The sequence below is a fragment of the Hyaena hyaena genome, unplaced genomic scaffold (assembly GCF_003009895.1).
Source record: "Hyaena hyaena isolate Hyena2069 unplaced genomic scaffold, ASM300989v1 scaffold_96, whole genome shotgun sequence".
NCBI classification, from domain to species: Eukaryota; Metazoa; Chordata; class Mammalia; order Carnivora; family Hyaenidae; genus Hyaena; species Hyaena hyaena.
In genome coordinates, this window is record NW_024080729.1 from 2,564,680 (window position 1) to 2,591,473 (window position 26,794).

General features: G+C 54.7%; 1 protein-coding gene across 5 annotated transcripts in view; it reads left to right on the plus strand.

The window, feature by feature from the left end:
- The window catches only part of CPNE5 (copine 5), a 92,043-nt gene that overhangs the window by 49,909 nt on the left and 15,340 nt on the right, over positions 1-26,794 (plus strand). For 4 of the 5 annotated variants that reach the window (XM_039235331.1, XM_039235332.1, XM_039235334.1 and 1 more), the window contains 4 exons: positions 8,118-8,221; positions 13,265-13,369; positions 21,022-21,063; positions 23,285-23,360. In XM_039235331.1, the coding sequence (XP_039091262.1) occupies positions 8,118-8,221; positions 13,265-13,369; positions 21,022-21,063; positions 23,285-23,360 (327 nt within the window). Of the gene's footprint in view, positions 1-8,117; positions 8,222-13,264; positions 13,370-20,711; positions 20,755-21,021; positions 21,064-23,284; positions 23,361-26,794 lie in introns of those variants that run through there. The other variant, XM_039235336.1, reaches the window with a different exon arrangement.

A 26,794-nucleotide genomic window follows, 5' to 3' on the forward strand; every position in this document is an offset into this window, starting at 1 on the left:
ACATGTTCATAGTAGAGGTGTGAAAAAATACAAAGAGATCATCTTTGCTGACATTTTAGTGCGTTTGATACATTTCTTCCTTTTTAAAAAATTTTTTAAGAATGTTTTATGTTTATTTTTGAGATCCAGAGAGACTGTATGAGCAGAGGAGGGGCAGAGACAAAGAAAGGAAGACAGAATCCCAAGCAGGGTCCAGGCTCTGAGCTGTCAGCACAGAGCCCCATGTGGGGCTTTAACTCTGAATGCTGAGATCATGACCTGAGCCAAAGTCAGCTCAACCAACTGAGCCATCCAGGCATCCCTCTTTCTTTAAAAAAAAAAAAAAAAAATTTTAGGGGCACCTAGGTGGCTCAGTGACTGAAGCAGCCTTACTCTTAATCTTGGCTCAGGTCATGATCTCACGGTTTTGTGAGTTTGAGCCCTGCATCAGGCTCTGTGCTGACAGCATGGAGCTTGCTTGGGGTTCTCTCTCTTTTTTTCTCTCTCTCGGGTCTCAGAGCAGAGCCCAGTGTGGGGCTTGATCCCAGCAACTATGAGATTTTGACCTGAGACAAAATCGAGTTGGATGCCCAACCGACTGAGCCACCCAGGCGCCCCTCTGACTTTTTTTCTAGGTGTACACGTATATAAATTTTTAAAAAATGTTTTTTATTTATTTTTGAGAGAGAGAGAGAGAGAGACAGAGCATGAGTGGGGGAGGGACACAGAGAGAGGGAGCCACAGAATCTGAAGCAGGCTCCAGGCTCAAGCTGTCAGCACAGAGCCCGATATGGGGCTTGAAACCACAAACCATGAGATCATGACCTGAGCCAAAGTTGGAGGCTTAACTAACTGGGCCACCCAGGCACCCCTTTTACAATTAGTAGAATATGGTATTCAGACTTATTTTCCCATGTCATTAGATATGTTTTGAAAACACAGATTTAATAGCTATATATTATTCCTTTATTATATAGATGAGCCATAATTTGTTAAATCTATTCTCTTCTAGGAAAAAATATAATTAATACTACCCTGAACATCCTCCTAGCCGAATCGCTCTATTTTTCTTTTGAGTGTTTGTTGATGGATTTTGGTTGGTATCCCAGACACATAGGCTCCAGAAGTGGGAGGGAACACAGTCAATCTGGGGTTTTCAGCTTCTGAATGACCAAATCAACAGATGTACGACTGATTAGATTGTTTGGGAAGTCAGCTATTAAGACAGCAGAGAAAAAACAGCTTGACCCCATGTGGTTATTACAGTCAACGCGTAAAGGCAGACCCAATCTCTTAGACCAACGTCTACACCCACCATCTATATTGCGATCAACTCTAGCCTCTGTGGTCTTTGCCGACATCTGGAACACCTGGGCCCGCGCTTCTACAGTCTTCTCCCAGCAGCCCGGGGTTCTAGGCCCTTCTGTAAATGCGGAAGCCCCTTCCCAGAGGTCACTGCTCACAGAATTGCTCTGGACTCTGGGTTGTGCCCCTCCTACTGGAGTGCTGAATTTCAGAGTTGTAGCTAATGATCCTTTTCTTTTTTCTATTTTTTAAAGTGTTTATTTATTTTTAAGAGTGAGAGAGAGCGTGAGCAGGGGAGGGGTAGAGAGAGGGAGAGACAGAATCTGAAGCAGGCTCCAGGCTCTGAGCTGTCAGCACAGAGCCTGATGTGGGGCTCTAACTCACAAAGGAAAGATCATGACCTGAGCCGTTCGATTACCCGACTGAGCCGCCCACATGCCCCTGATCCTTTTTCTTTTTAATTGATGTCTTCTCTTTTTTGGACTAAAAAAGACAATACATGAGTTCCAGGAAATTTGTAAAACCCAGAAAACTTTGAAGAGAAAACAATAAATGTCACCATGGTTCCACCATCCATTTATTTTTTTTTTAATATTTTTTATTTATTTCTAGGAGAGAGAGAGAGACAGCGTGAGCAGGGGAGGGTCAGAGAAAGAGGCAGACACAGACCCTGAAATAGGCTCCAGGCCCTGAGCTGGCAGTCAGCACAGAGCCCGACGTGGGGCTCGAACCCACGAACCGCGAGATCATGACCTAAGCGAAAGTCGGACGCCCAACCGACTAAGCCACCCAGGCGCCCCTCCACCATCCATTTAAACATACTTTTTAGGGGATGCCTGGGTGACTCAATCAGTTAAGCAATCGACTCAGTTTCAGCTCAGGTCAGGATCTCATGGTTCGTGGGATCAAGCCCCACGTCGGGCTCTGTGCTGACACTGCAGAACCTGCTTGGGATTCCTTTTTCCCTCTCTCTCTTCCCCTTTCCCCCTTTCACACACATTCTCTCTCTCTCAGAATAAATAAATAAATAAATGTAAAAAAAAAAAAAAGCCTGTAAAAGTACTTTTGAGGGTATAGTGTATGAGCAGTGGGGCAAAGGGGTTAAGAGCTCGGGCTCTGGACCCAGACCAAATGCTGTTGCTTACTAGCCATGTGACTGTGGGTGAGTAACTTAAGTCTTTTGTGCCTCCGTTTCGTCATTGTAAAATGGCTTTATTTAAATTGTTGGTGTTTTATTTATGATGGGTTTTGGCACTGATTTCAAGTTTTAAAGGTGTCACGTTAAAATCTTTATTTTGATTCCTGACATTTGGGGCGCCTTTTAAATTCTTCACTCCCCTTAACTCTTGTTCTGATCCTGGAGCATGCCAGCAAGACCCAGCTTTCCGTTTTCCCGTTCTCCCCCCAGCCCACCTGCTGACCTCTGGTGGGGGGAGGGCTGGCGCTACAGTGAGTCGGGCACCCTGGAGAGAAAGGCTGTTTGCTGTAGCTTCCCCCCTCCCCCCTAGCAGCTTGATTAACATGTGGAGAGATGCAAATTGAGGCAATCCTGCTGTTTTAGAAGAACTTAATATGTTTTTTTAAAAAGAGAGGGCGAAAAGGCAGAAATTGCAGGAAATTATATATTGCAGGAGTTGTTTATCTTCTCCGCAGTTGATTCCAGAGATGCTTCTGGTTTGCAAACGGTGGCTCGTGTGCTCAGAGCCCCACCCTCCAGCTGAAGCTGTGGAACAGGGGGACCTCTGACCACGGCCAGAATTCGCTGCCTCCTAATCCTGCTGGCCCAGTCCACCTACTGCCTCTTCCCAGCCTCTTCCTGGGGTCCGTTCATAAACCCACGTTTGAGGGGAGCAGTCAAAGCCTTGTTCGTGTGATAATGACTTTTGACATAACTCAGAGCCGCTTCAGAAGCAGGGTCTCCAGACTGCGACGGTTCCTGGTCTCAAGGACTCCCCAGGGCGGGCTCACCCGTGAGGGAAGAAACTTGCTTTCGTTACAGCCTAGAAATCTCACTGAAGGTCTGTTGTGTCCCTGTGGATCCCACAGTGACAGCGGCACAGCAGTGCCTGTGATCGTGATCGTAATGGGCTTTTGGTGAATGTTTCTGGGTCTAGATCGTGTTAGGGAGGGCAGGGCGGGCTGAGCGACAAACCAAGCCGCCAGCAACACCACCTGTATCTGCCAGCAGCGGGGGGAATGAGGTGTGGCTCCCTGGAGCCTTTTTCCAGTTAGCTGAATTTCGATGCCAGTCCTTTTTTTTCTTTTCTTTTCTTTAATTTTAACTAGTTTGCATGGAGGAGGCCTTTCTAAAATGGATTTCACACTTCTCTGACTCCTCAAATGGAGGCTGCTGAACATAAACTAAACTTATCTTGGTGATTCGGGGGGTCATCATTTGGAATCTCAGTTAATAATCTTTGGAGCCAGACTGTCGTGATCCAATCCCAGCTTCTCCTGTTAATAGCTGTGTGGCTTCAGGAGAGGACGTTAACCCCTCGGGGCCTTAGTTTCCTCATCTCTAAAATGGGAATAATAATAGTGCCTACCTCATTGGGGCAATTGAGAGGATTAAATGAATTAATCACTGTAAAATAGTGCTCGGCACATGCATATTAGGTCGACCCCTATTAGCGTGCCATTTTCGTGGGTAGGCGGTTTCATAGGGTCCGACCCAGTGGGATTGCACAAGTGTTGGCTGCTATTCTTTTTTTTTTTTTAGTCAAAATTTTTTTTTATGTTTTTACTTATTTCTAGGAGAGAGAGAGACAGCATGAGCAGGGGAGGGTTAGAGAGAGAGGGAGTGACAGACTCTGAAACAGCCTCCAGGCTCTGAGCTGGCAGTCAGCACAGAGCCCGACGCGGGGTTTGAACCCACGAACCGTGAGATCATGACCTGAGCGAAAGTCGAACGCTTAACCGACTAAGCCACCCGGGCGCCCCTGGCTGCTATTCTTATAGCTGCTCCGTGCTAGGCTCTGTGCACGGGTATTCAACATATGCCGTTTGCTCCAGCCTTCCTGAAGCTCATACTACTCTATTACTCTAAATATTACTCTGTTTTTCCAGAGGAGAACACCGAGGCTTAGGTTAAGTTGCTTGTCAGAGGCTGCTGAGCTGGTAGGTGGCAGAAGTGGGCTTCCAGCCAGGTGGCCTTGGCTCCTTTGTATTCTCTGCGTCAGGTGTTGTGCCAGGGACAGGGGCCCTCCCAGGGGACACCGGATGGTCCCGGGAGTTACAATCTATGAAGTTCTGTGATGATTTTGTCCTCTTATTCCCGTCCCCTTCCCGATCTTGCAGGGCTTTGGAGGGTTTTCCTAGGAAGCAAAAGTGAGAACTTTTTCCCCCAGAGTTTTCAGGCTTGGCTGTTTCCAGTATGTGTATGTATTTTAGAGCCGACCAGTACAGATTGCTGCGTGTGGCTTGCCTGTGCTCATTCAGGCGCAGGTGTCACGCAGGTGACCTCCAGATGTGTGACGTCACATCTGGAGATGCGACCAAACTGTAGCCCGGGGAAGCTGATGGAGGGGTTCTGGATTCCCAGACTATCCCCTGAGTGCCAGCCTCCCCATCCCCACCCTGTTCCAGTGCGCTCCCCGTAGCATTAGTACAGAAGCCGAAATTGCCCGGTGTTAAAAGACAGTGTAGTCATCCTGTCCAGCATGTCACTCAACAGATGAGGAAACTGAGGCTGAGACACCAGAACTATGGGCACCTTGCTGGGCTATCTCCACTGCTGTCCTTGGCAGAATCTGAGAGGTCAGTGTTTTCTTTCTTTTTTTAAAGTTTATTTACTTAGAAGGAAAGAGAGAGAGGGAGGGGAGAGAGAGAGAGAGAGAGAGAGAGAGAGAGAGAGAGCGCATCCCAAGCAGGCCCCACTCTGCCAGCACGGAGCCCGATGCAGGGCTGGAACTCATGAGCCATGAGATGGTGACCTGAGCTGAAATCTAGAGTCGGAAGCTTAACCGACTGAGCCTGGACACCCAGGTGCCCCAAGAGGTCAGTGTTTTCTGATGCCACTGCCCAGTGCCTCTGTGGGGAAGAGCCAGGGCTGGCTTCATGGGCCTATGATCTGTGCAGTGACACAGGCCCTAAACTTGGTTTAATGCCTTGCTCTCACATTTTCCCTTTCCACTGGTCCCCACAAATTATATAGCCAGTGCTGGGGGAGCCCACCTGGTCCTAAGCCTCCTCCTTTTTCTAGGCCATGGGATAGAGCTTCCCTGGGAGGCATTTAAAATGCTTCTGGGGCCCCTGGGTGGCTCAGTCAGTTAAGCGTCTGACTTCAGCTCAGGTCATAATCTCATGGTGCATGCATGGGTTCGAGCCCCACATCAGGCTCTGTGCTGACAGCTCAGAGCCTGGAGCCTGCTTCAGATTCTGTCTCCCTCTCTCTCTGCCCCTCCCCCACTCGTGCTCTGTCTCTCTTTCAAAAATAAATAAACATTAAAAAAATTTTTTTAAATAAGCTGCTTCCTCCATATAGTAGGGGGTAAGATCGGAACTTTCTCCTACGGAGAGACAAGGCTTAGAAGGCTAGAGATCTTTTTGGGAGGATGAGAGGAAAAGCCCTGAAGTCTGCCTGCCTCAGTTACCCTCTGTATGACGGTGGGCATATAGCAGCCTTTGAAAGCCTCAGTGTTCTCTTCTGTAAAATGGGGAGAATAGTGGAGTTACTTCATATGGTCTTTATGAGGATTCAGTAAAATAATATATGTAAAGAGAAGGCTTAGCACGGTGACTTGCATACAGTAAGTGCTCAATAAGTCAGCGATTCTCTTATTCCAGATCTGAAGTCCTAGATTTCTCTAGAGGCTCTAGGATTCCTGGAGCTGCTAAGCCTTGCAGGCCCCCGGTCCAGCTCCTTAACAGGGTTTGGCCGTGAAGGGGACATGATGAAAACCGTCGTTCCCTGGGCACCTCTGTGCACTGGCTGCGGTATCCCTCAGCACTGCCCCTCCTCAGAGCCTCCCTGTAGTGGGTACTTTGGTCCCAGATTAACCAGAGGCCACCCCACCCCTTGCCTATACCCCCACCCCCCACCCCAGGCCTCTCAGCTGGAATGCGCTCTCTCACCAAGTGGTGTGACCTCTGCTGGTTACCAGCTGGTGATCTTGGGCAGGTCAGCTGGCCCCGCCTCCAGCTTCCTCGTTGATAAAAAAGCAACAAAGGCCTAATTCGTGGGCTGAAGGTGATGAGGAGCTCAGTGGCTTGGCTATACATGTGGTATCTAATACATGTTTGTTGAACAAATGAATAAATGAGTGAGTGAGTGGCTGGATGCTCTGTGTTGACTATTGTCAGCTGTCCTTGAGGGGAGGCATGTGAGGTGGGGTGGGGCAGGGACAGAGGCCACATACGTTGTGTGTGCATGGAAGGCAAGTGTCCAAATAACCGGAATGGCTTGCACATCCGTGACAGCTAGTGTGCACCGTCTGCTGTTGTCAGCAGCACACTCTTATCAACTCACTTCAACCTCACAACAAGCCTATGGGGTCGGCACTGCCAGTACCCGATTTTACTGATGAGGAACTGAGTCCAGAGAGGGTAATTAGCTTGCCCTAGGGCACCCAGCTAGAAAGGGTTGGAACTCAAGCCGGCAGCCTGACTCCAGTGACCATACCTTATCCATTATACCACTGCCCCCCCTCCCCCAGACCTTTGACCATGCCCTTCAAACTTGTGGGAGGTTGCCTTTTCATCTCTGCCACCATTTTGGTCCTCACTGGGCTGTGGGACTGAGCGCAAGAGACCCTCCTCCCCACTGAGAGGAAGGGGGCAGCGTGAGAGCTAGGTGAGTCTCTGACAGGGACAGGCAGGCCCCAAGGACTAGAAGACAAAGCTCCGAGCTCTGGCCAGTTGGCAGGAGATTTGTCGGGATGCAGAGATTTTGGGTTGAGAGAAGGGAGATTTCGGGGAGAGAAGGGCATGGGGGCGTTTCTGCCCAGTGCCCGGTCAGCCGTGGCAAACCAAGGGGCTAGGGGTCATGTGAGGGGAGGGACCCAGCAGCCCTCACCAGGCCCTGGGTAACTTCTCTGTGCTCGTGGGCCGAGTATGGGGTCAGCTGGGCCCATGAACCGCGAGGGGAGTCAGAAACCCAGGGTTCTGCCTGGTGAACTTGGGGGTGTCGCCCCCTGCTCCGAGCCTGAGCCTCCTCAGCTGTAAAAGGGGCTGTCCCTACCTTCGAGAGTTGGGTGGGCCTCTCCTGGGTTAGTGGGTGTGGAAGCAATGCCTCCTCTGGGCTGTCCTCCAGGGACCACACGGGGTGTGAGAGAATGAGGCAGTGTGGACAGAAGCGAGGACTTTGAGGTGGGCAGACCAAGTTCAGAGTAGCCTTGAGGTTAGCCATGTCACCTCTCTGAGCCCTGTACCCCCCCACCCCCGGAAAATAGTGACAAAGTGAGGTGTGTTAACATTGACGTGCCTGCACTTTGCTAAGTGCTTTGCATTTAGCCCACATGGCAGTGCTCTGAGTTGTGTACTGCTGTTAGCCCTGTGTTACAGAGGGGGAAACTGAGGCTCTGAGAGCTTGCCTCTCTGGTTCGAGGGCATACATCTAGAAAGTGGCAGAGCCAGAATTCAAACTGGGACCTCTCCGTTTGGGAGAGGGAGACCTGCCCGGTGGGGTTTGAAGATGAAAGGAGACCCTCCGAAGGGTTAGCCCAGCGCCTGGCCCTTGGGTGGTGCCGGGCAAATGTAACACGCTGTTCTTTCTAACCAGCTCGGTGCTCGAATCCTCCTGTCTTCCAGGGCCCCGGGACTGTGTATCCACAGGGATTGGGGCACCTTCCCGCCTTCTCCTGCCTCACACCCCTGTTCTTCCCCCCGCCCCCCAGGATGTAGCCACGATGCAGTTCTGTGCCAACAAGCTGGACAAGAAAGATTTCTTTGGGAAGTCCGACCCCTTCTTGGTGTTCTACAGAAGCAACGAGGACGGAACGTAAGTTCTCTGACAATGCCTCACCTCCTTTCCGGAATCAGGGATGATGCCTGACCCGCCAGGCAGGAGGGCTTGGGCCCACCTCTTCCCAGTGCTGCCCTGGGTCCCCTGCTCAGGGTAGAAGTCAGGGGCTCCTGGGTCACGCCCTGACACATGGTTGGGACTGGTGGGGGGAGGGGGGATGGTAGGGGTGGCTTCCAAGCCGGCAGTGCCATTCTGAGGGGCTCAGCAATGGTGGGTGCTAGGTATGTTGGAGGTGAGGGGAGTGAGCAAAAACAGGGCTAGTCTGGGCATAAGGGGCTCCTCCCATAGCCCCTTCTTTGGCACACATCCATGCCTAGCTCCAGCCGCCCCTCTTCCACCCGTAGCCCCACCCAACTACCAGATGCTCAGCAAGGCGAATCTGGACCCTTTTACCTGCCCAGCCCCACACCTGGCCACAGGCTTCATTCAAAACCACACACGTCTCCAAAGCCCCCATTTCCTCCTCTCCTCTCCCTAATCTAGCAGCCACCCACAATACAACGGAAACACACACAACACGCCGGCAAATGTAGGTCAGCCATGCACACAGATGCGCAGATTCTAGGTTGAGGGTCTGGGGACCTGGGCCCACCCCACCGACTAGCTGTGTGACCCGGGCGACTTGTGCCCCCTCTCCGGGCCTATTTTCTCATCAGTAAAATGAACCAGTTGGATTAGGAGGTCTCCACGGTCTCTTTAAGCAGCACAGCCCTGGGAGGCTGTGGCCACTTACGGCTGGGATCCTGCAGAACCAGGAGGCAATGGGGCCAGAGAGGTTAATTAGAGAAACGCTGCTGCAGCAGGGGAACTTGGAAGCAGGTTTTAAAGGAGAGGAAGAAGATGGGTCCGTGGGGGAGGGGCAGGGAAGAACAATAGGCAAGTGCAGAGCAGAGCAGGGATGCTCTGAGCAGGGGGCAGAAGGGCGGCCACCAAGTTCCCCTAAATTCTGGAACTCCGTGTGTGCGCATGTGTGTGCGTGCGTGCGTGCGTGTGTGTGTGTGTGTGTGTGTGTGTGTGTGTTGGGGGGCAGGGAGGAGCAGGGAGGAGGTGTGTTTCAGTTCCAGGGGAAAACTGATTTTAAAACCTGAAGGAACAAAACAAGGGAAATTAGGTGTGATCATTTGCATAACAAAAGGAGTCTTTGTCTCACCAGAGGACTCCCAGCAGGATTTCTTTAAATAATTCTTGTTGACTTTGACTTGACTTGAGGGAGGGAGGAAGAGGGCCCAGTGGGGTTCTGGGCGCCCACGGAAAGGACATGTCCCCACAGGTCCCCACCAGAGAGCGATGCAGGGCCAGGCCAAGGTTGGTCTCGGAGGTGAAGGCCGGCCGGCCGGGAGCCAAGGGGCTTGGGTTTTGGAGCAGGAGAGGGTGCGTTGCCAAGTGTTTGCCAGTGATTGTTCTGGCAGAGCCTGTGTAGGATGGGTGGGGAGGGGGCAGGGAAGAGGGAGAGACTCGTGACTGACACCGCGAACAGGTGGGAGGTGCTGCGTGCAGGCGAGCCGTGCTGTGGAAATGCAGGGAGGAAGCGGGGAGGGGAGAACGGGGCAAGGACAGTGGGCGGACCTGACTGGAAGGTCTTGGGTGGCCGCTGAAGGCACAGCCCACTCCTCCCTGGTCGTGGAGCTGCGGGGAACCCAGAGAGTTAAAAATGGCAAAGGAGCTGGTCAGATGGGGGAGGCGATGGCAGTGTGTTTGGGGGCGAGTTTCACTTGAAGCGTGCGGGCCGGGTCTGTCCGGGAGGGGACGCCAAGGGCAGCTCGGGAGGCCCACCCAGAAGCCCCCGAAGGGTGGGCCAGTCTGCGGGCACAGGTCAGAGGCTGAACTGAGGAGGAGGGAGGTGGAGAAGACGTCCCCAGTCAGGAAGAGGACGGGAGGAAGGTCAGTGAGGGAGCCCAGGGAGTGGAATGTCCTGCCTGCCCCCCCAGGAGGGAAGGGGAAGGAGGTGTGGACAGAGCGCCCCTGTGCTGCTGGGCCTGAAGCCCGTCTTGTCTTATTCAGCCAGGGCCCCCTCTGGGATCAAGAGCGTGATGGAGGGCGGGGCTCCGCCAGACTGCTGCGTAATTTTAGGCAATGTCCTGACCCACGGAACTTTCTGGGACGATGGAAATGTTCTGTAGCTCGCTGTCCAGTACAGTCTCCAGTAACTACATGTGGCTATTGAGTACGTGAAACGGGGCGAGTGTGACTCAGGAACTGGGTTTTTAATGTAACTGAGGTTAATTGAAAGGTAAACAGCCCCACGTGGCACCACGTGGCTACCGTTTTGGGCAGTGCAACTATAACGTCTGTCCACAGCTCAGTTTCTCAGTGTGCACAGTGGGGATAATCCTAAAACCTCCCTCACAGGGTTGCTGTGAGGACCAAATGAGTTAACATGTGTAATTAGAACAGGGCCTGGCAGGGGTAGCTGCCGTTATCTCCCCATTTTACAGTGAAGGGGAAGCTCAGAGAGAGAAAGTCACTTGCCCCGGGCTGCACAGCGGATTGAAGAGGCCCAGGGACTGGAGCCCTGCCTGCCTGGCCCTGTGGTTCCTGCTCCTGAGCCTATGTCCGTCCGTCAGGATGCATTGAGTTGAGCCATGACAGGATTGCAGGGACAGTTGCCACACTAGGGCCTGGCTCCCAAGGCAGGGGCTGCGGGGAGTCGAGGGGCCTGTGGATTGGTGGTAAGGGGTCTGGGGGGCCTTAAAGAGAGTAGTTTCAGACAAGAGTCTGAAGCAAAAGCAGGACTACGCTGGGCTCGGGGAGAAGCAGGTAGGCAGGAAATCAGGCTAATGGCTCAGAAGACTCGGTCAAGAAATTGGCTGGCGGGGGAGAGGAGACAGAGAAGTCAGCGGGTCCAAAGAGATGGAGGGGCTGGGAGGGTCCACGGCAGGGCAGTGGGGGCGGGGCAGCAGGAGGGCAGCAGGGCGGTGTGACTGTGGCAGGTAGGGGGTCCCTGGAGCCCGGCCAGGGCTTCTGCACACGGGAGCGGGAGTGTCCCTCCTTTCACCGCCCAGCGGCTGCACCTGATTCTCCCCCAACCCCTCCTCAGCCTGCCTCACCTGCCTGCCCCAGCTTGGGCAGTGGTTCCTCCTGTCCCCGTGGTCCCTGCTCCCGTCCTCGTCATCAGCTCCGGGGTGTGTGGGGAGGTCTCCCACATGTATCTCTACACGCCAGTGGGCGGGCGAGAAGGAGCAGAGAAGAGAAACGCTGAGCCGTGGTGACAGGAGTGACATTTTGACTTGAAAATTGCCGGAGAAGAAATGGTACAGGCTGTGTGGGCACGGGCGAGGCCCAGGCACTTTCCGGGGTGACCTTTCCGGGCTGGGAGGTGGCCGGGGTGGATGTTGGGAAGTCTCAGGGGGCCAGCCTGTGCCCCCCAGCTCTGGCTCCTGGCTTTCCCTCCCTGCGGCGGGGCAGGCTCCCGGGATGGGCCAGCAGGCATGGCACAGGGAGTGGGCAGGAAGGCTGGGTTGGAGCCCAGCGGGATGAGCCGGTTCTACCCTTTCAGTTTGCAGAGCAGTCTCATGGATTCAGACTGGAAGAGCCGGACATGTCTCAGAGATCGTCTAAGCCAGGGGCCTCACTTCACCACCTTTAATGCCAGCGAAATCTGTGGAAACCCTCCTCTGAGAAATACAGATACTCGTTAGTTCGTTCCCCCCAAAAATATTTAGTGAACACCTACTAGGCGCCAGGCACTGGTCTGGGCACTAGAGATATACCAGTGATCAAAGAAGACAAAACGCTTGCCTTTACTGAACTCACATTTTAGTGATAGACCATAACATAAATAAGGAGAAACACAGACTAAAATGTCAAACAGTAACAGGTGAAGTAGAAAAAAAAAAAAAGCACGGAAGGGGACTATGGGATGTCAGAGTCAGGGGACCAGCTATACATTTACATGTATGGTGCTCAGGGCAAGTGCTCATGTCAGTGGGGTGACATCTGAGTAAAGACCTAAAGGAAGTGAGGAGGCAAACCATGAACATCTGGGGAGACAGTGCTCCCGGAAGGGGGATGGTAAGCATATGAGAGTCACCTACCCAATTTCACCCCAATTCAAGGGTTTACAAACCCCGAAATCCCACCCACAGATCCTTCTGTGGATCTCGGATGAAGAAGGTCTGGTAGCAGCCAGCTCCCTGAGTTCATAGGGGACGGATCTGCTTGCTCAAGGTCACACGGGGGTGGGGGGTGGAGAGGAAGGGCAGAACCCATATCTCCTGATGCTCCCCACCTGCTCCCTCAGACATCACCAAGAGGGGCACCTGGGTGGCTCAGTGGGTTAAGCATCGGACTTTTTTTTTTTTTTTTTAACATTCATTTTTGAGAGAGAGAGAGAGAGAGTATGTGAACAGGGGAGGGGCAGAGAGAGAGGGAGACACAGAATCGGAAGCAGGCTCTAGGCTCTGGGCTGTCAGCACAGAGCCCGATGTGGGGATCAAATTCACAAAGCGTAACGTCATGACCTGAGCTGAAGTTGGATGCTCATCCGACTGAGCCACCCAGGTGCCCCAAGCATCTGATGCTTGATCTTAGCTCAGGTCTTGATCTCAGGATCGTGAGTTCAAGCCCCACGTTGGGTTCTGCACTGGGTGTAAAGCCAACCTAAAAAACCAAACCAAACTAAAAAACATCACCAAGAAATGGCCATCTAGTTGGGGAGCCTGGGTGGCTCGGTCGGTTAAGTGTCTGACTTCGAATCAGGTCATGATCTCGTGGATCGTGAGCTCAAGCCCCACGTCAGGCTCTGTGCTGACAGCTCGGAGCCTGGAGCCTGCTTCAGATTCTGTGTCTCTTGCTCTCTCTCTCTGCCTCTCCCCAGCTCATGCTCTCTCTCTCTCAAAAATAAAATAAACGTTAAAAAAAGAAAAATATAAAAGGAAAGAAACGCCCATCTAGTCCCTGCCTGGATGCTGCTAGTGACAGGCAGCTCATCACCTCACGAAGCTGTGGTTCCCACTGTCTGGCATCTGGATTCTGCCTCCCTTGACTCGGGCCTGACACCTTCCCTCTCTTCTTCACCAGCTTCACCATCTGCCACAAGACCGAAGTCATGAAGAACACCCTAAACCCAGTCTGGCAAACTTTCTCCATTCCTGTGAGAGCGCTCTGCAACGGGGACTATGACCGGTGAGATGAGAAAACCGTCCCTGCCCAGTCCCCGCCCAGTCCCCGCCCAGTCCCCGCCCAGCGCAGGGGCAGACAGTGTGGGCCGAGCCCCAGGAGCTGTGCTGTCCCTGCCTCTACCTCCCCAGGCAGTGTCTGCCTTCGTCTCCTCAGGGGCCTCCTGCCCCATCCTGCCTGGTCTGACAGCCCGCCCACCGACCCCACTGGTGGGGCCCTCCCCAGGCTGGGGGGATGGGATTCCTGGGGGGGGGGGGGTCCTGGCCTGGAGCTCTGCAGCCTGTGTCTCCATGATTTCTGGTGGAGGGGCAGCGGGAGCAGGATGGGGGCTCTAGATGCAGGCCGAGGCGGCCAGGTCCCCCACCAGCTCCTTGCAGACGGAATCTGGGGAATCAGCATCCCAAGATAAATGGGGGCTGAGGGGCGGAGTACAGAGAACTCGTGACTCTTTTTTGATGTGACATAGCCTACTCTTAGGACACGTCTGCTATCGCCATCACTCTTTGAGTGTAGATTGTTGGACATCGATCCCGGATACCCAGTTTCTAATCCTGGGTCAACCTGGGCAAGCTGTGACCTGTCTGGGCTTCAGTTTCCTTATCTGTAAAATGGGTTTTAAATGGCTACCTACCTTAAAGAGCTGCTCAGAAGCTCCACCAGCAGCCTCTGGCGTGCATACCAAATCCGGCATCATGTCCCCCAAGTGTCTACCATGCGCCGGGCACCGGGCACCGTGCCCTAGATGCTGGGAAACCCGCAGGGAACAAAACGCAGTCTTCACCCTTCACCCAACCTTGTGGAGTTTACACTCTCACGGGGGAGGCAGACATTCATCCAATAATCCTACAAAGAAACATAATTACAAATTGTGGTAAGTGCCGGGGAGTGGGCTGGGGGTGGGGGTTAAGACGGGAGCTGGAAGATGGTGTCGGCCTGTGTTCAGTCACGAGAACCCAGCCTGGTTTCCTGGTGATCGCTGTTGCTGGTGGCTGAGCTGGCAGAAGGTTCACTGGGCGGCCTGGAGGAGGTGGGCCGCTGCTGGCCACTCAGACAGGAACACTGGGGTGTCAGCACAGACCCCTTCAGGGCATCCTGGCTGATGGCATTGGCAGGAGCTCCCTGGGACCCTGCTCGCAGTGGCTTCCGACTGGATGTATGTGGTGGTATGGAGAGCGAATGACAGGGTGGCTGGCTGTCAGACACCTGTCTTCCTCCAGGAAGCCCCCAGGATTGCCTTACTAGGTTGCTGAGCCAGGAGCTGAAGTGGCTCATTTTCCTGCCTTTGTCGGGAACAGAGCAGCCACAGTCTGCTCCAAAGACAGTCGCTGAGCCCCCCCAGAGGCAGTCACAGGGGCTGGCTACGCTTCGCCAGCAGCTGTGTGGCACTCGGGGGAATGTAAATGTAGCCACGTTTCCATCTTTAGGGAACTTGAAGTCTGACCACAGGGAGCTCAGACGTGTGCACATCTGCATTTTAGATAGCTAAATAATTGTGCAAAATGAGACTGGAGACAAAAATAGGCCTCTAGCCAGATGAACCCCTGGTACATATCTGGCCGGGTCCTGAGGCTCCTGGGGGTCTGGGGGCTGGCGGGACAGTCTGGTTGGAGCAGTAGGGTGAAAAGGAGGTTTGGGGGAGGCGGGGAGGAACTGGGGGGTATTGGTGTCTGGGAGAATGGTTGAGATGACAGGAAGGGAGGGGAAATTCAAGGTTGGGGGATGGGAGTGCAAGTTTCACTGGGTGGGAGGAATTGAGGTCTCTGGCCCCTCTGCCCAGAGGTTGTTGGGGGTCTACCTGACCCCCACAGCCCTGCACCCTCAGAACCCAGCCTCGTCAGGGACAGTGAGGAGGGCAGCCAAGCTCAGAGGCCGGGGGTCACTGTTCAGCCACTGGAGGAGGTGGGGGTGTGGTGGGGGGTGCAGATGTTGGGGAGCACCTCCACAGGCCCCCGGTTCCCCCTCCCAGGCTGAGCCCCAGACCACGTTCCCTGCAGGATGGCCGACTGAAGGGCCCTTCTCCACAGCCAGGAGCAGATTGACCATGAAGTGACTGACGCTGGTGTTAATGGAGGGGGCCAGGCGTGTCACGCTGGCCTGCAAAACAAGCAGGCATCTGCCGCTGAGCTCCAGGGTGACCTGTGGACCCAACAGCCACTTGAGAGGTGCAAGTGTCCGGGAGGCCCTCTCAGGGGAGGAGGGGGAAGGGTTTGTGCAAGAAGACAAAGCCACTCTTCCTCGCCTTCCGAGGTACCTCTCGAAGCCTCCCGAGAACACATTTAATTTGATCTCCCAGCTGTGTCTTCCAAGCCAGCCAGGCACCGGGCGCCATGTTGGGGGCCGGGGGCATTCTGAGCATCAGACCCAAGCCTCTCTTGTTAGGTTGCTCCCAGGCCAGAATGGGAGACAGACAGGCAATAATAATAATAATAGCAAAGGCTCCTGTAGCACTTCTGTGGTAATTTATGTATATGAACTAATTTAATTCTCCCAACAATTGGTATTTCCCCTGAAAACTGGCGCTCATACTATTCACCTTTTATAGGTAAAGGAACTGAGACCCAGAGAGGTTAAGTAGCTCGCCCCGGTGAATTACGGCAGGTTGGTGGTGGAACAGGATTTGGAACCAGGCAGGCTGGCTAGAGAATCTGTGTTCTTAACCCTCAATCTGCTGCCCAATGGCTAAGACGGGTGTGAGTGGGGCACGTTTGGAGGAGGGCTCACCCAGGGACTCGGGGCAGGTCTGCTTTGAGCCTGGAGGTGGAAGAAAGACTCAAAAGGCCTTGATAGCTGCCCAGATCAGGGGGTGAAAGGGAGCTGAGAGGGGAGAATCCAAACAGAAATTATCAACTCCTGTCGAGAAATAGAGGCCAGGAGGGTGAGAACCAGGGACCTGTGAGAAAGGATGCTTTCTTGGAATAACGGGAGTGGGGGGTCAGGGGTGGAAACCAGTTAAGATTGCTGAGTCTTTCAGACATGGGCCCAATTGTGTCCTAATTGATTTAAAAGCTTTCTCTTATATTGTGCATTTAAATTTCACAGTAACGTTAGGTACTAGTGACATGCCCATTTCACAGATGGGGACACAGAGGCCTGGAACTCACGTATCTTGCCAAAGTAAGGAGAAGGTGCATTTTCCTTCTCTAGAAGTCGCCTCTGGGCTGGCCTTCCAGTTCCAGGTCCCCCTGCCTTTGCCATGTCTCTGGTCCAAACCTCGGGAGCCTGGAGCCGGCTGAGCAGAGCTGGAGTCAGGGGAGCTGGCCTCCAGATGAGAGCGAGTAGAGCCCTCCAGTGGGGTGAAGTGGGCGATGACAGGAAGCACTTCCCCTGCCTTTTCCTGAAGTCCCTCTACTCTCTTCCTTGACCCTTCTGTGACTTGAGGATTTGTCCCCCTTAAGCCAGATTCCCCTGGGGGGGATGCTATCACTCACTCACACCTCAGTGTTGACTGAGTGGAGTTTTAAGAGGGTCAGTTGTCCTGGGTCCTCACCTGGGGAGAGGATTCCCCAGAACTGCGGGTTCTCGCCTCATAGAAGCTTCACACTTCTGCCGGCCTCCTGGAGCAGGGAAATGCTTCTCCTCTGAATCCCACCACATGCTCAGGAGTGAGGGGCCCGGCCACTACACAGGACCCAGGTTTTGTGACTTCTCTCCTGCCCCGCTCGCACGTGCAGAAACTGAGCTCAGCCAGCGGAGGTCAGGGCCCTGCAGTCTGGCCGGGGTTGCATGGGGCACCAGCATACAGCCTCACTGCCAGCTCAGTGAGGCCTGGCACCCCTCCTCTTCCCTTAGAAGGACTGTTGACCGGTGGGCTGACTGTCAGGCTGGGGCCAGCCGTGGGGACCTGCCAGCCCAGTACCTCTTCCTGCCCTGCTAAGGCTCACACACACCCAGCTCTGTCACTCCAGCCCCAGGCATCCGGAGATCCCCAGGACTCTGGCTCCCCGCCCCGGGCCTGGCTTCACAGCTGAGCAGCCCACACCCTGGGCTTCCCTTTGTGACTCTGGGCAAGGAGGGAACTGTTACTGCATGGTAACTTCACAGAGTTGTTAGAGCTTGGGCAACAGGTGTTTAATACTATGTATGTTACCCGCTATATGTAAGGCACTGTTCTAGAAGCTGAAAGATACATCAGTGAACAAACAAACAAAAGTCCCCGGTGTCATGGAGCTGATATTTGCATGGTGAATAGGATTGTTGGGGAGACAGGGCTTGGACAAAAGGCTGGAGTGTTTTAGATGGAACAGAACAACACGTGTCTGGTGCCGGTGTGAGTGATATGCAAATAATGCAGTTGACTCCAAAGTGGGTACAGTGATCCCGTTTGACAGAGGGGTAAACAGAGTCCCTGAGGGGTAAGCCAGTTGCACTGGGCTACACAGCTGGTACCTGCGGGAGCTGGGACTGCCCCTGAGCCTACTGCCTTCTCTGGCCACCTCACTGCCTCTCAGATTAGGGGCTCTGTGTTCTGAGCCTTTAATGCCAAATAAGGTGTTCATTCTGTGGGTAGCAGAGGCCCATTTCATTGTCCTGTACCCAGGAGCCCCTTCCCTAGGGTGCTGTCCCCAGAAGTCACAGCTGGTCGGATATGAGCCTTTATTAGGCTTGTGTTAAGGGGCTGGAGCCAAGGCCCGCAGCCCACAAGTGGCACGTGAGGTGACCGAGGGCAGCCCAGCTAGGGCTGGAAAGTGACGGAATACAGACAGAAGTCCATAGAGTAGTCAGAGCTGGGTCCGGCTTCTGCCACTGCCTTCCCCTGTCTCTGGGCACCGTTTTTCTCCCCTCCTTTTCCCCCGGTGCTGGGGGCTGCAGTCTCTGAGCTAATCTGGCCCCCTCAGACCACAGCCGTCCCCGGAACCCCGGTGGAAGCTGGGCTGAGTTTACACCAGAATCTCACACTTCTGAGTGGTCTTCACCTCGGCTGTAGTGTCAGATTCCCCAAGGAGCTATTGACAGTCCCCCTGCCCAGGCTGGACTCCAGACCCACTGATTCTGAACCTCGGGTGAGGCACTGGCTGGTGTCAGGATTGCTAATGCTCGCCAGGGACCCAGTATGAACCAGGCTGGAAAATCAGTGCTCTCGTCTGGAGAAGGTCAGTGGCTCTGGCCGCGCATTCCAATCAACCAGGGGACTGTCCCAAACTACCTGTGCCAAAGCAATTAAATCAGGCCCTCTGGCCCTGGGATTAAAAAAAAAAAAAAAAAAAATCTCCCCAGTGATTTTTCTGAATATCCAAGGCTGTGGCTGCAACTGGGGTCCTCCTACAGCCTCTGAGCATGTGGCTGTCACGATCGAGTCGCCCGAGGGGCTGGTGTCATGGCCGGAGGAGACGCACTCCTCCCTGGGGTTCCTGGATGTCCCCTGCAGAGCTGCACGGCTCTGGGAAGGACTGGGGGACTTTGGCATTGTGAGGCAGGGCCCTGGCTCCCATCCTCACCAGCTCTGTGACCCTGGGCACATCAGCGGGAGCTCTTAGGGCTCAGTTTCCCCATCTGAAAAGGAGCGGGCTGGAGGGTATGACTCCGGAATGTGTGCGGCAGTGCCACTATGGAAGCCTTTGAACTAGATCACGGGGCCCTGCCCAGAGCTGCCAGGAAATGGACCTGGGGCTGTGTGTGTCTGGAGAGCCTCCCCGGCGATCTGCCACGTGGCTGGGCTTGGACACCACAAAGGGCATGTGCGGCCTTCTCATTCCAGGAATTGGAAGTTGCAGAGCCCAGGTACTCAGGCTTGGGTGTCCCCGATTTAAGTCAATTTCGTATCAGGGCACCTGGGTCGCTCAGTCGGTTGAGCGTCTGACTTCAGCTCAGGTCATGATCTCATGGTTTGTGGGTTCGAGCCCCGCGTCAGGCTCTGTGCTGACAGCTCAGAGCCTGGAGCCTGCTTCGGATTCTGTGTCTCCTTCTCTCTCTGACCCTCCCCTGCTCACGCTGTCTCTCTCTCTCTCTCTCTCTCAGAAATAAATAAAAACATTAAAAAAAATTAAGTCAATTTCATATGAAAAACTATCCATGTGTGGCCGAATGCCCAAGTGAAGAGGACAAGGCATTTTTTTCCTTTATTAATGTTTATTATTATTATTTTTGAGAGAGAGAGTGCACAGGGGAGGGCAGAGAGGGAGAGAGAATCCCAAGCAGGCCTTATGCTGTCAGCACACAGATATAGACCCAAGCCAATCTCAAGAATGGGGCGCTTAACCGACTGAGCCACCCAGGCGCCCCAGGAAGAGACATTTTCGTAGAGACCCACCTGTGTGCCAGGCAGGGTTGCCCACGTGTCTCTGCAGCTGTTCTGCAAGGCCGCTCTTGTCCCTACCTGAAAACGGTGGTCTGTGGCTCAGAGAGGTTCAGTGCCATCCCCAGGTCCCACAGCATCTAAGTCTGCACCCCAGCCTCTTTCCTCTTTTTCTAGCTCTCCGGCCTACCTTCCGGGGCCTAGATTTTTTTTTTCCTTTCCATACAGTTCACCTTAGGCACAGCTTTCTTGTTTTTCGTGAGAATTTAGAAGTTTCCTTTAAATGGTGGGTTTCTCTGCCTGCCCCTTTTTACGTTTTGGTAACCAAAATCCGGTTGGTGCATAACCTAGAAGACATTCCCTCATTGGGAGCAGTTTTGTGCCCTGTTGCAGGCGGATTTGCACCCCGCCCGGCCGGTGACGGCTCATCTGAAGGGGGACAGCGCCTCCTGCTGGGGGCTGCGCAGTCACGAGGCCGGCCCCTCGCAGACCCAAGGGGATGGGCTGCGGCCACCGGCGAGATGAGATGGTAACATATGCCAGGCCCTACAGCGGCCTGTGCGAGCCCCGTTTAGGACTGCCTGCCGGAGACCCCGGCTCGCCGCGCCTCTCCTCTCCCGCCTCGCCGGCCCCGACCCTGCGGTGGGACCCTGGCAGCTCCCTGGTCCCTGGGCGTCCCTGAAGGACCACTGGCACCAAGGGTTAACCCGCAGCCCTCCACCTCCCTCCTCCCACCTCTGGTCTGCTAGCCCGTTGCCATGGAAACGAGCTAAAAATAAAACGGGCTTCCAAAGCCCAGCCCCATGCACAGGAGTCAAAACAAACTAATTAAAGCAGCCAGGCTGAAATGTGAAGATAATTACACCCTCACTCAGGAGCCAGTCGTGGCAATGGGAGAACTCAGCAGGCTGTCCACCGGTCACGGGCACTGGGTCCCTCCCTGCCGGGCTGCTTCCCCACCACACAGACTCCCCCCCGGCCGGGGTCCCCCCACCACACCTGCAGCCCCGTTACCCTGTCCCCACGAAAGCCCAGCCCGCTGAGGCCTCAGGCCCGGGGAGTGCCACACTCCCACCCCACAGCCCCACCCCTGACAAATTCCCAGTGTGGCGTCGTCCTCGGACCTGTGTCCTGCCTGGGGTGGCGGGCGAAGGACAAGGTGGGTGAACTGAAGGTGGCGTTTCCCTGAAACTTGGGGAAGTCCCTGCACAGCTTCCCGGCTGCCACTATCCCGAAGACCTTCGCCAAAAGGCCTCAAGAGAGTTCCTTTGTCTCTTGGGGTGCCCTGCCTGTGTCCAGCGAGGGCAGCTGGAGCCTAGTGGGTGGCCCGGCGTCCCCTTCTGGCCCAGGAGCACGGGAAGGGCTGTGTTCAGGCCGCGCAGGTGCTGGGGCAAGTCCTTCCCATCACGGGCCCTTTGCCTTGCAGGACCATCAAGGTGGAGGTGTACGACTGGGATCGGGATGGCAGGTAAGCAGGCAGACGACAAACGGGGAGCAGGGACGGGGACAGCCACAGGGGGCGGCTGGGCCCTGCCCTCGCAGGGGGAGAGCTGTGCTCTGGCCTCACTGTGGCAGCCATGGGGGTCAGAGGGTTTTCCTGGGGGGGGGCCTGCTCCAGTGGCCTGTCCCTGCTGGGCTCCACGGAGCCACCGGGCGCTCTCTATCCTGCAGGCCATGTTCCAGGGCATGGATGCTCTTTTCCTGAAATAGCTGCCTGGCTGCCTGCCGGTGCCTAGAACCTCCCCACATTCGGGAGAACTGTGATTTTCTGAAATGTGCATATTCTAATGTACAGATACCAGTGACCCCCTGAGCGACCCCCGCGCATTCACAGACCTGTTCTCTGTGTGAGGCTAACTAAGCATTGTGGGGTGACTGAGGCACAGAAGACAAGCTCAGCCCTCAGAGACCCCCCCCCCCAATCTAGTGGGGAGGCCCTTGACGCATCACAGAATCTGTTTGCAGGGAGCAGGCCCTGAGGGAGCGGGCTTTGGGAAGTGTGAGCTTTTTATTATTGTTTTAAGTTTATTTATTTTGAGAGAGAGAGTGGGGGAGGGGCAGAGAGCGTGGGAGACAGAGAATCCCAAGCAGGCTCTGCAATGTCAGCACAGAGAGAATTATGACCTGAGCCGAAACCAAGATGCTTAACCGACTGAGCCACCCGGGCGCCCCCGGAAACGTAAGCTTTGACTCACGTGAATGGTCTCCAGAGCCCTGAAGCAGTGCCTGAGTAGGGCCGAGCCTGGCCAGGAGAGGGGCACTTCCCAGTCGGGTTCTGGGAGGTCAGTGCCCACCCTTCCTGTCTGTGACTGTCCTCCAGGGAGCACCGTCACTGGGAATTGATAGATGAGGACCAGAACGGGCCTGCTGTGGCTGTAGTCCAGAAACCTCGCTGGCTCCTACGTGTCTGTTGAACCAAAGCCAAATGTGCCCTGACTTTTGTGACCCCTCCATTCTGTGGCTCTCCCAGAGGCGTTGCAGGGGGCTCTAAGCCCCATCCGCTCTGTGGATGCCTCTCCAGTCTGTGATGTGGACAGGAGGCATACTGTAAAGGGCTGTGCAGACACAGCTCTAAGTTAGGCCCTGGCCGGGCCAGGTAGCCATCTTCCCCCGAGGCCTTCTGAGAGAGAGAGGACTTAAGTGGCACAGCCCCTCTGTTAACTCACTCTGTCCTCCTGCCCCCCAACTCCGTCCTCCCCTCTGTAACCATGTCACAGGCACGTCAGCCCCGTTTCCATCCACTATTTGCTTCGTCTTACCCTGGAGCTCCTTCACTGGGGAAAACTGGGGACAGCCACCAGATGCCGTAGGGTCCTGGCATCGAGGAGCTCATGGTCTGAACGCGGAGAGCTATGCATATGTAGACAAAAGACAGTGTGAACTCGAGGCAGAGCCAGTCCCCAGGGACATGCCCTGGGCATCACTCCCTGGAAGGTTCCTTCTACCAGGGACAGTGACAGAGAAAGGCAGCCGGCCACAGGGCAGATGGGAGCTCCCCTTCTTACCGATTTTGCTGCGCTGCACTTAACCTCCGCTCCCACGTTTGAGGGGGGAGGGGCAGTCCTGGAAGGTGTGGCTGCCGCAGAAGACACCTGCAGCTGCCTGGGTGGACAGAGCATGAATGGTCGTTTCAGGAGATGTTACTGGGAACATGTCCAAATACGCAGAAAGATAGGCGAGCTTACTGAATGCTTCTAGGCCTACCATCTGAATTTTACACGTGTTACACGTTGCCACATTTGCTTTATCCGTGTTTTGCTGATGTGGTTTAAATTACAGACATCAAGGCATTTTTACCCCCTAAAGATCTCATTGAGAATGTCTAAAAAATAAGGACCTTTCCCCACATAACTGGGAGTGCCATTATCACACCTGATGCGTGGAACAATCATTCATGAGTACCACCTAATATTCATTTCATATTTAAATTTCTCAAGTTGTCCTCAGATTCCCTTGCATGGCTAGTTTGTTCTGACAAGAACCTGAGTACCAAGTGGGTCCCGTGACCACTGGGTTTCCCGCTCCACGGGTGACCCTGGATCCTCCCAGGGAACCAGCCTCTCTCTGCTCGGGACCCCCAACCCCGGGCAGAATGGGGAGCTGAGGGAAGGGATGTAGGAGGCGGGGAGGTGGGCAGAGGCAGGGCGCAGCCCTGGCCGCTTGGTTTCAGCGGCAGCCTTCCTTTGCAGCCACGACTTCATCGGGGAGTTCACCACCAGCTACCGGGAGCTGGCCCGCGGGCAGAGCCAGTTTAACATCTACGAGGTGAGGTGGGCGCCTAGAGTCTGGGGTTTGCTCTGATAATACATGAATCCCAGGCACTGAGGACCACAGGGGGTCACGTGCGGGGCTGGGGCTTTTGCCTGCTCTCCCGGGAGGTGGGTCTCACTGTCCCATTTTACAGTTAAGGAGCCTGAGTCTCAGAGAAGTCAGGGAATTTGCTCAAAGACCCACGGTTCAGTAAGTGGAGAATCGAGAGGCAAACAGTGTCCGCTCTTCTGGCTCCAAATCGCTGAGTTACAGAGCCTCCACGCAGGGCCCTTCCAACAAGGTGCGGGGAGGGGGCGCAGGTGGGGCAGAAGGTGGGGGACATTCTCAGAAGGTTCCGAGGTCAGAGACCCAAGGTCCTGAGTCCAAGGTGGCCCTCTGCCCTCCGTCAGAACAGTTTCAGGGCCTGCTGAATACCTTCTACCTTTTCTGGAAGGAAAGAGTCAGAGGAACAGGAGTCAGGATACCTCCACCGGGACCTGGAGAAGCTGGGACAAGGCCCCCAGTCTTACAGGAGATGACAGTGTCTGCCCTTAAAGGACAGTTTCTGGTGCTGAGCTCTTGCCTGTGTGTGCTCTTCCTCCCGGGGCTCTTCCTCCCGGGGTGCCCTCCCACCTTCTAAAAGGTGAAAGCTCCACGCTTTTACTGCCTCACCCTGTATCGTGTACCAGTTAGACGGAAGCTCCCTAAGGGCGGGCCAGGTGACAGCCCTCTCCGTGGCCTCCCGTCACGCTGGCCACAGGCACCCAGCAAGTGCCTGTGATCCGTGCACACACCGAACTCCCTTGCAGGAGGCCGTGGTGAAGATAGAGCGTGGGTGGATTTCTTCGCAAGGGCTCTGTCCTCACAGTTAATTGCTTTGTTTTCTGAGTCAGCCAAGGGAAGGGCTGTCTTAGCTCCCCCACCCAGGCGGAGAGAAGCAGACGCCATCCCTTCTCCGGGTCCCTTTAAGGAGCTTTTTAGGGAGGTGAGGGAAAGGGATTACATCTCCTGGAGTTTGGCTTTTAAGGATGCTTGCTTGACAGGCTAGAAGAGGCCATGATCTCTCAAGCTCAAAGCAGAAAAGGTTGGATTGACTTGTTTTCTCCATCAGAAATGCCATCAGAAAAAGAATTCAACTCTGGCCGGCCTTGAATGGGGGGGCCGGAGGGGGGGTCACTGAAAGGCCTTCCTATCCAAACTGCCTGAAGAGAGAACAGGTTTCTGTCAGGAAAGACCCTCCTCTTGGGCCCTGGCATCACTCTGGGTGTCTGACTCCCACGTCCAGCTGTCGGCCAGCCAGCCCTCAGACTCTGCCTTCCCAAACTGAATGCACTGGCTGAGGCCTCCCCACAGCTGTGTCCCCTGCCCTTGGCCATCTCCCGGGGGGGTCATCGTGGAGCCACGGCGCCTCGGAAGTCACCCTTGACACCTCTTGCCCCTCACCCCACATCCAGGCCACAGCCGAATCCTACCACCTGCACACTCTGACATTGGTTCCCTCCACTCCCATCCACCTCCACCGCCATCATCTCCCCTGTGTGGGGGGCTTTGCAACGGCCCCCTAAAGGCCTTCCCGCCTCCTACCGTCCTCCACTCAGTAATCCAAGGGCTCCCCCAAAATGGCAGTCTGACCACGTCGCTGCCCCACTTAACCCTTGGCTGTGCATCCCACCTACTGCGTCAGCCCGGGTTCACCCAGAGGAGTGGGGAGGAGGTTCGGGAAGACACCCCCAGCCCAGCTGAGAGCCTACAGGACCCTTTACTCACAGGGAGGAGTTCAAGCTCCTCCACGCCCCAGCAACCTGCAGTCTGTGGGACACCGGTGGGTGTGCATAAGTAGACTCACGTGTCCCAGCCCTTGGAGGCCCTGGGGTCTTGCCCCGGCCCCTTACCTCCGCCCACGGCCACCGTCAGCCTCCCTGCCAGCTCAGCCTCTGTGCTTCACTCCATGGTGCCCCCCCGCCCCGGGACCCCTTTTGCTCTTCTTCACTTGGTTGGGCCTGTGGATCCTTGGAGACTCCCTTTGGGTATTATTCCTCCTCCAGGAAGCCTTCTCTGCCTGCACACCCACTGTACTGCCACAGTCTGTACTCCTTGGCGCTTCTGTGTGTCCCCTCACTCCCTTGGCTATTACCTGTTTGTCAAGCTTCCCATCCCCTCAAGGACCATGACGTCCTCAAGGGTGGGGGCATTGTTTCACTGTTGTGTTCCCAAAGCCAGCACAGTTCCTGGCCCCTGGGAGCCACTCAGGGCCTTGCTTGACAGGAGGGCCCACCCCAGACCTGCCCTGGGCGGCCATAAGGACCTGGGGGTGTGAGGAGAGGGAGAGAAGGTTGAGAATTCCAGCCTGGGAGCTGGGAGATTCCTGGCCTGGCCCCCAGGGGGCGATGGTCGCCCACGTGGAACTTGAGGGTGCAGCCATCTAGGGCCAGAGAGGCTGGTACCATGGGGGTGGGGTGCTGGGAAGGCATGAAACCTCAGAATAAACAGGGTGTTTCTTCAGTGCCCACTTCACATGAGGATCCGAGAACAAAACATTACTTTAATATTAAAACAGTTATAATTAGAGAGTGGAAATGTGGACTACAGGCTAATTTAAAGGTAACACAGAAGACTTCAAAGAAATGTGCTTGTGGCCAGGTCCTTGGGCGACACCCAGCCCCCCAGAAGTCCATGTTTATTCTCCTCAGCTGGGAGGAGACGTTGGAATAAAAGTTTGAGGTGCATTCAGTTCTAAAAGTTCCACGCCCTCATGGGACAGGTTGAGAAACTGAGGCACAGCATGGCACTGGAGCTTGCCTAGTACACGATTTTCCCGTGAATGTGTGTGCACCACAGGTCATCCGGGTGGCCTTCGTGCCGGTGGAGGCTCTGAGGTTGTCCTGGGCTCTCTCACCTGGACTCGTGGGGGTGGTAGTAGGAGAAGGAGTAATAAAAATGAACAGCAGATGGGGCGCCTGGGTGGCTTAGTCGGTTAAGCGTCCGACTTTTGCTTAGGTCATGATCTCGCGGTTCGTGGGTTCGAGTCCCGCGTCGGGCTCTGTGCTGACTGCCAGCTCAGAACCTGGAGCCTGTTTCACAGTCTCTGTCTCCCTCTCTCTCTGACCCTCCCCTGCTCACACTGTCTCCCTCTCTCTCTCTCTCCTAGAAATAAATAAAACATTTAAAAAAAAAAAGGAACAGCAGCTAACACTTACATAGTATTTGCTATATTGTGGACCGTATCCTAAATACTTTACTTATATTGGCCTATTTAATCCCCATACCTTTTTATAAGGTAGATACTTTTTATTCCCATTTTATGGATGAGGAAACTGAGGCCCGTGGAGGCTAAATTAACTTGTCTAAGGTCACACAGCCATAGGTGGTAGAACCCAGTGGGCAAATATACCCCTGGTGTCCCCTTCTCCCCTCATACTCCTTTCCTCCAGGCCCCAGCCTCCTAGAAC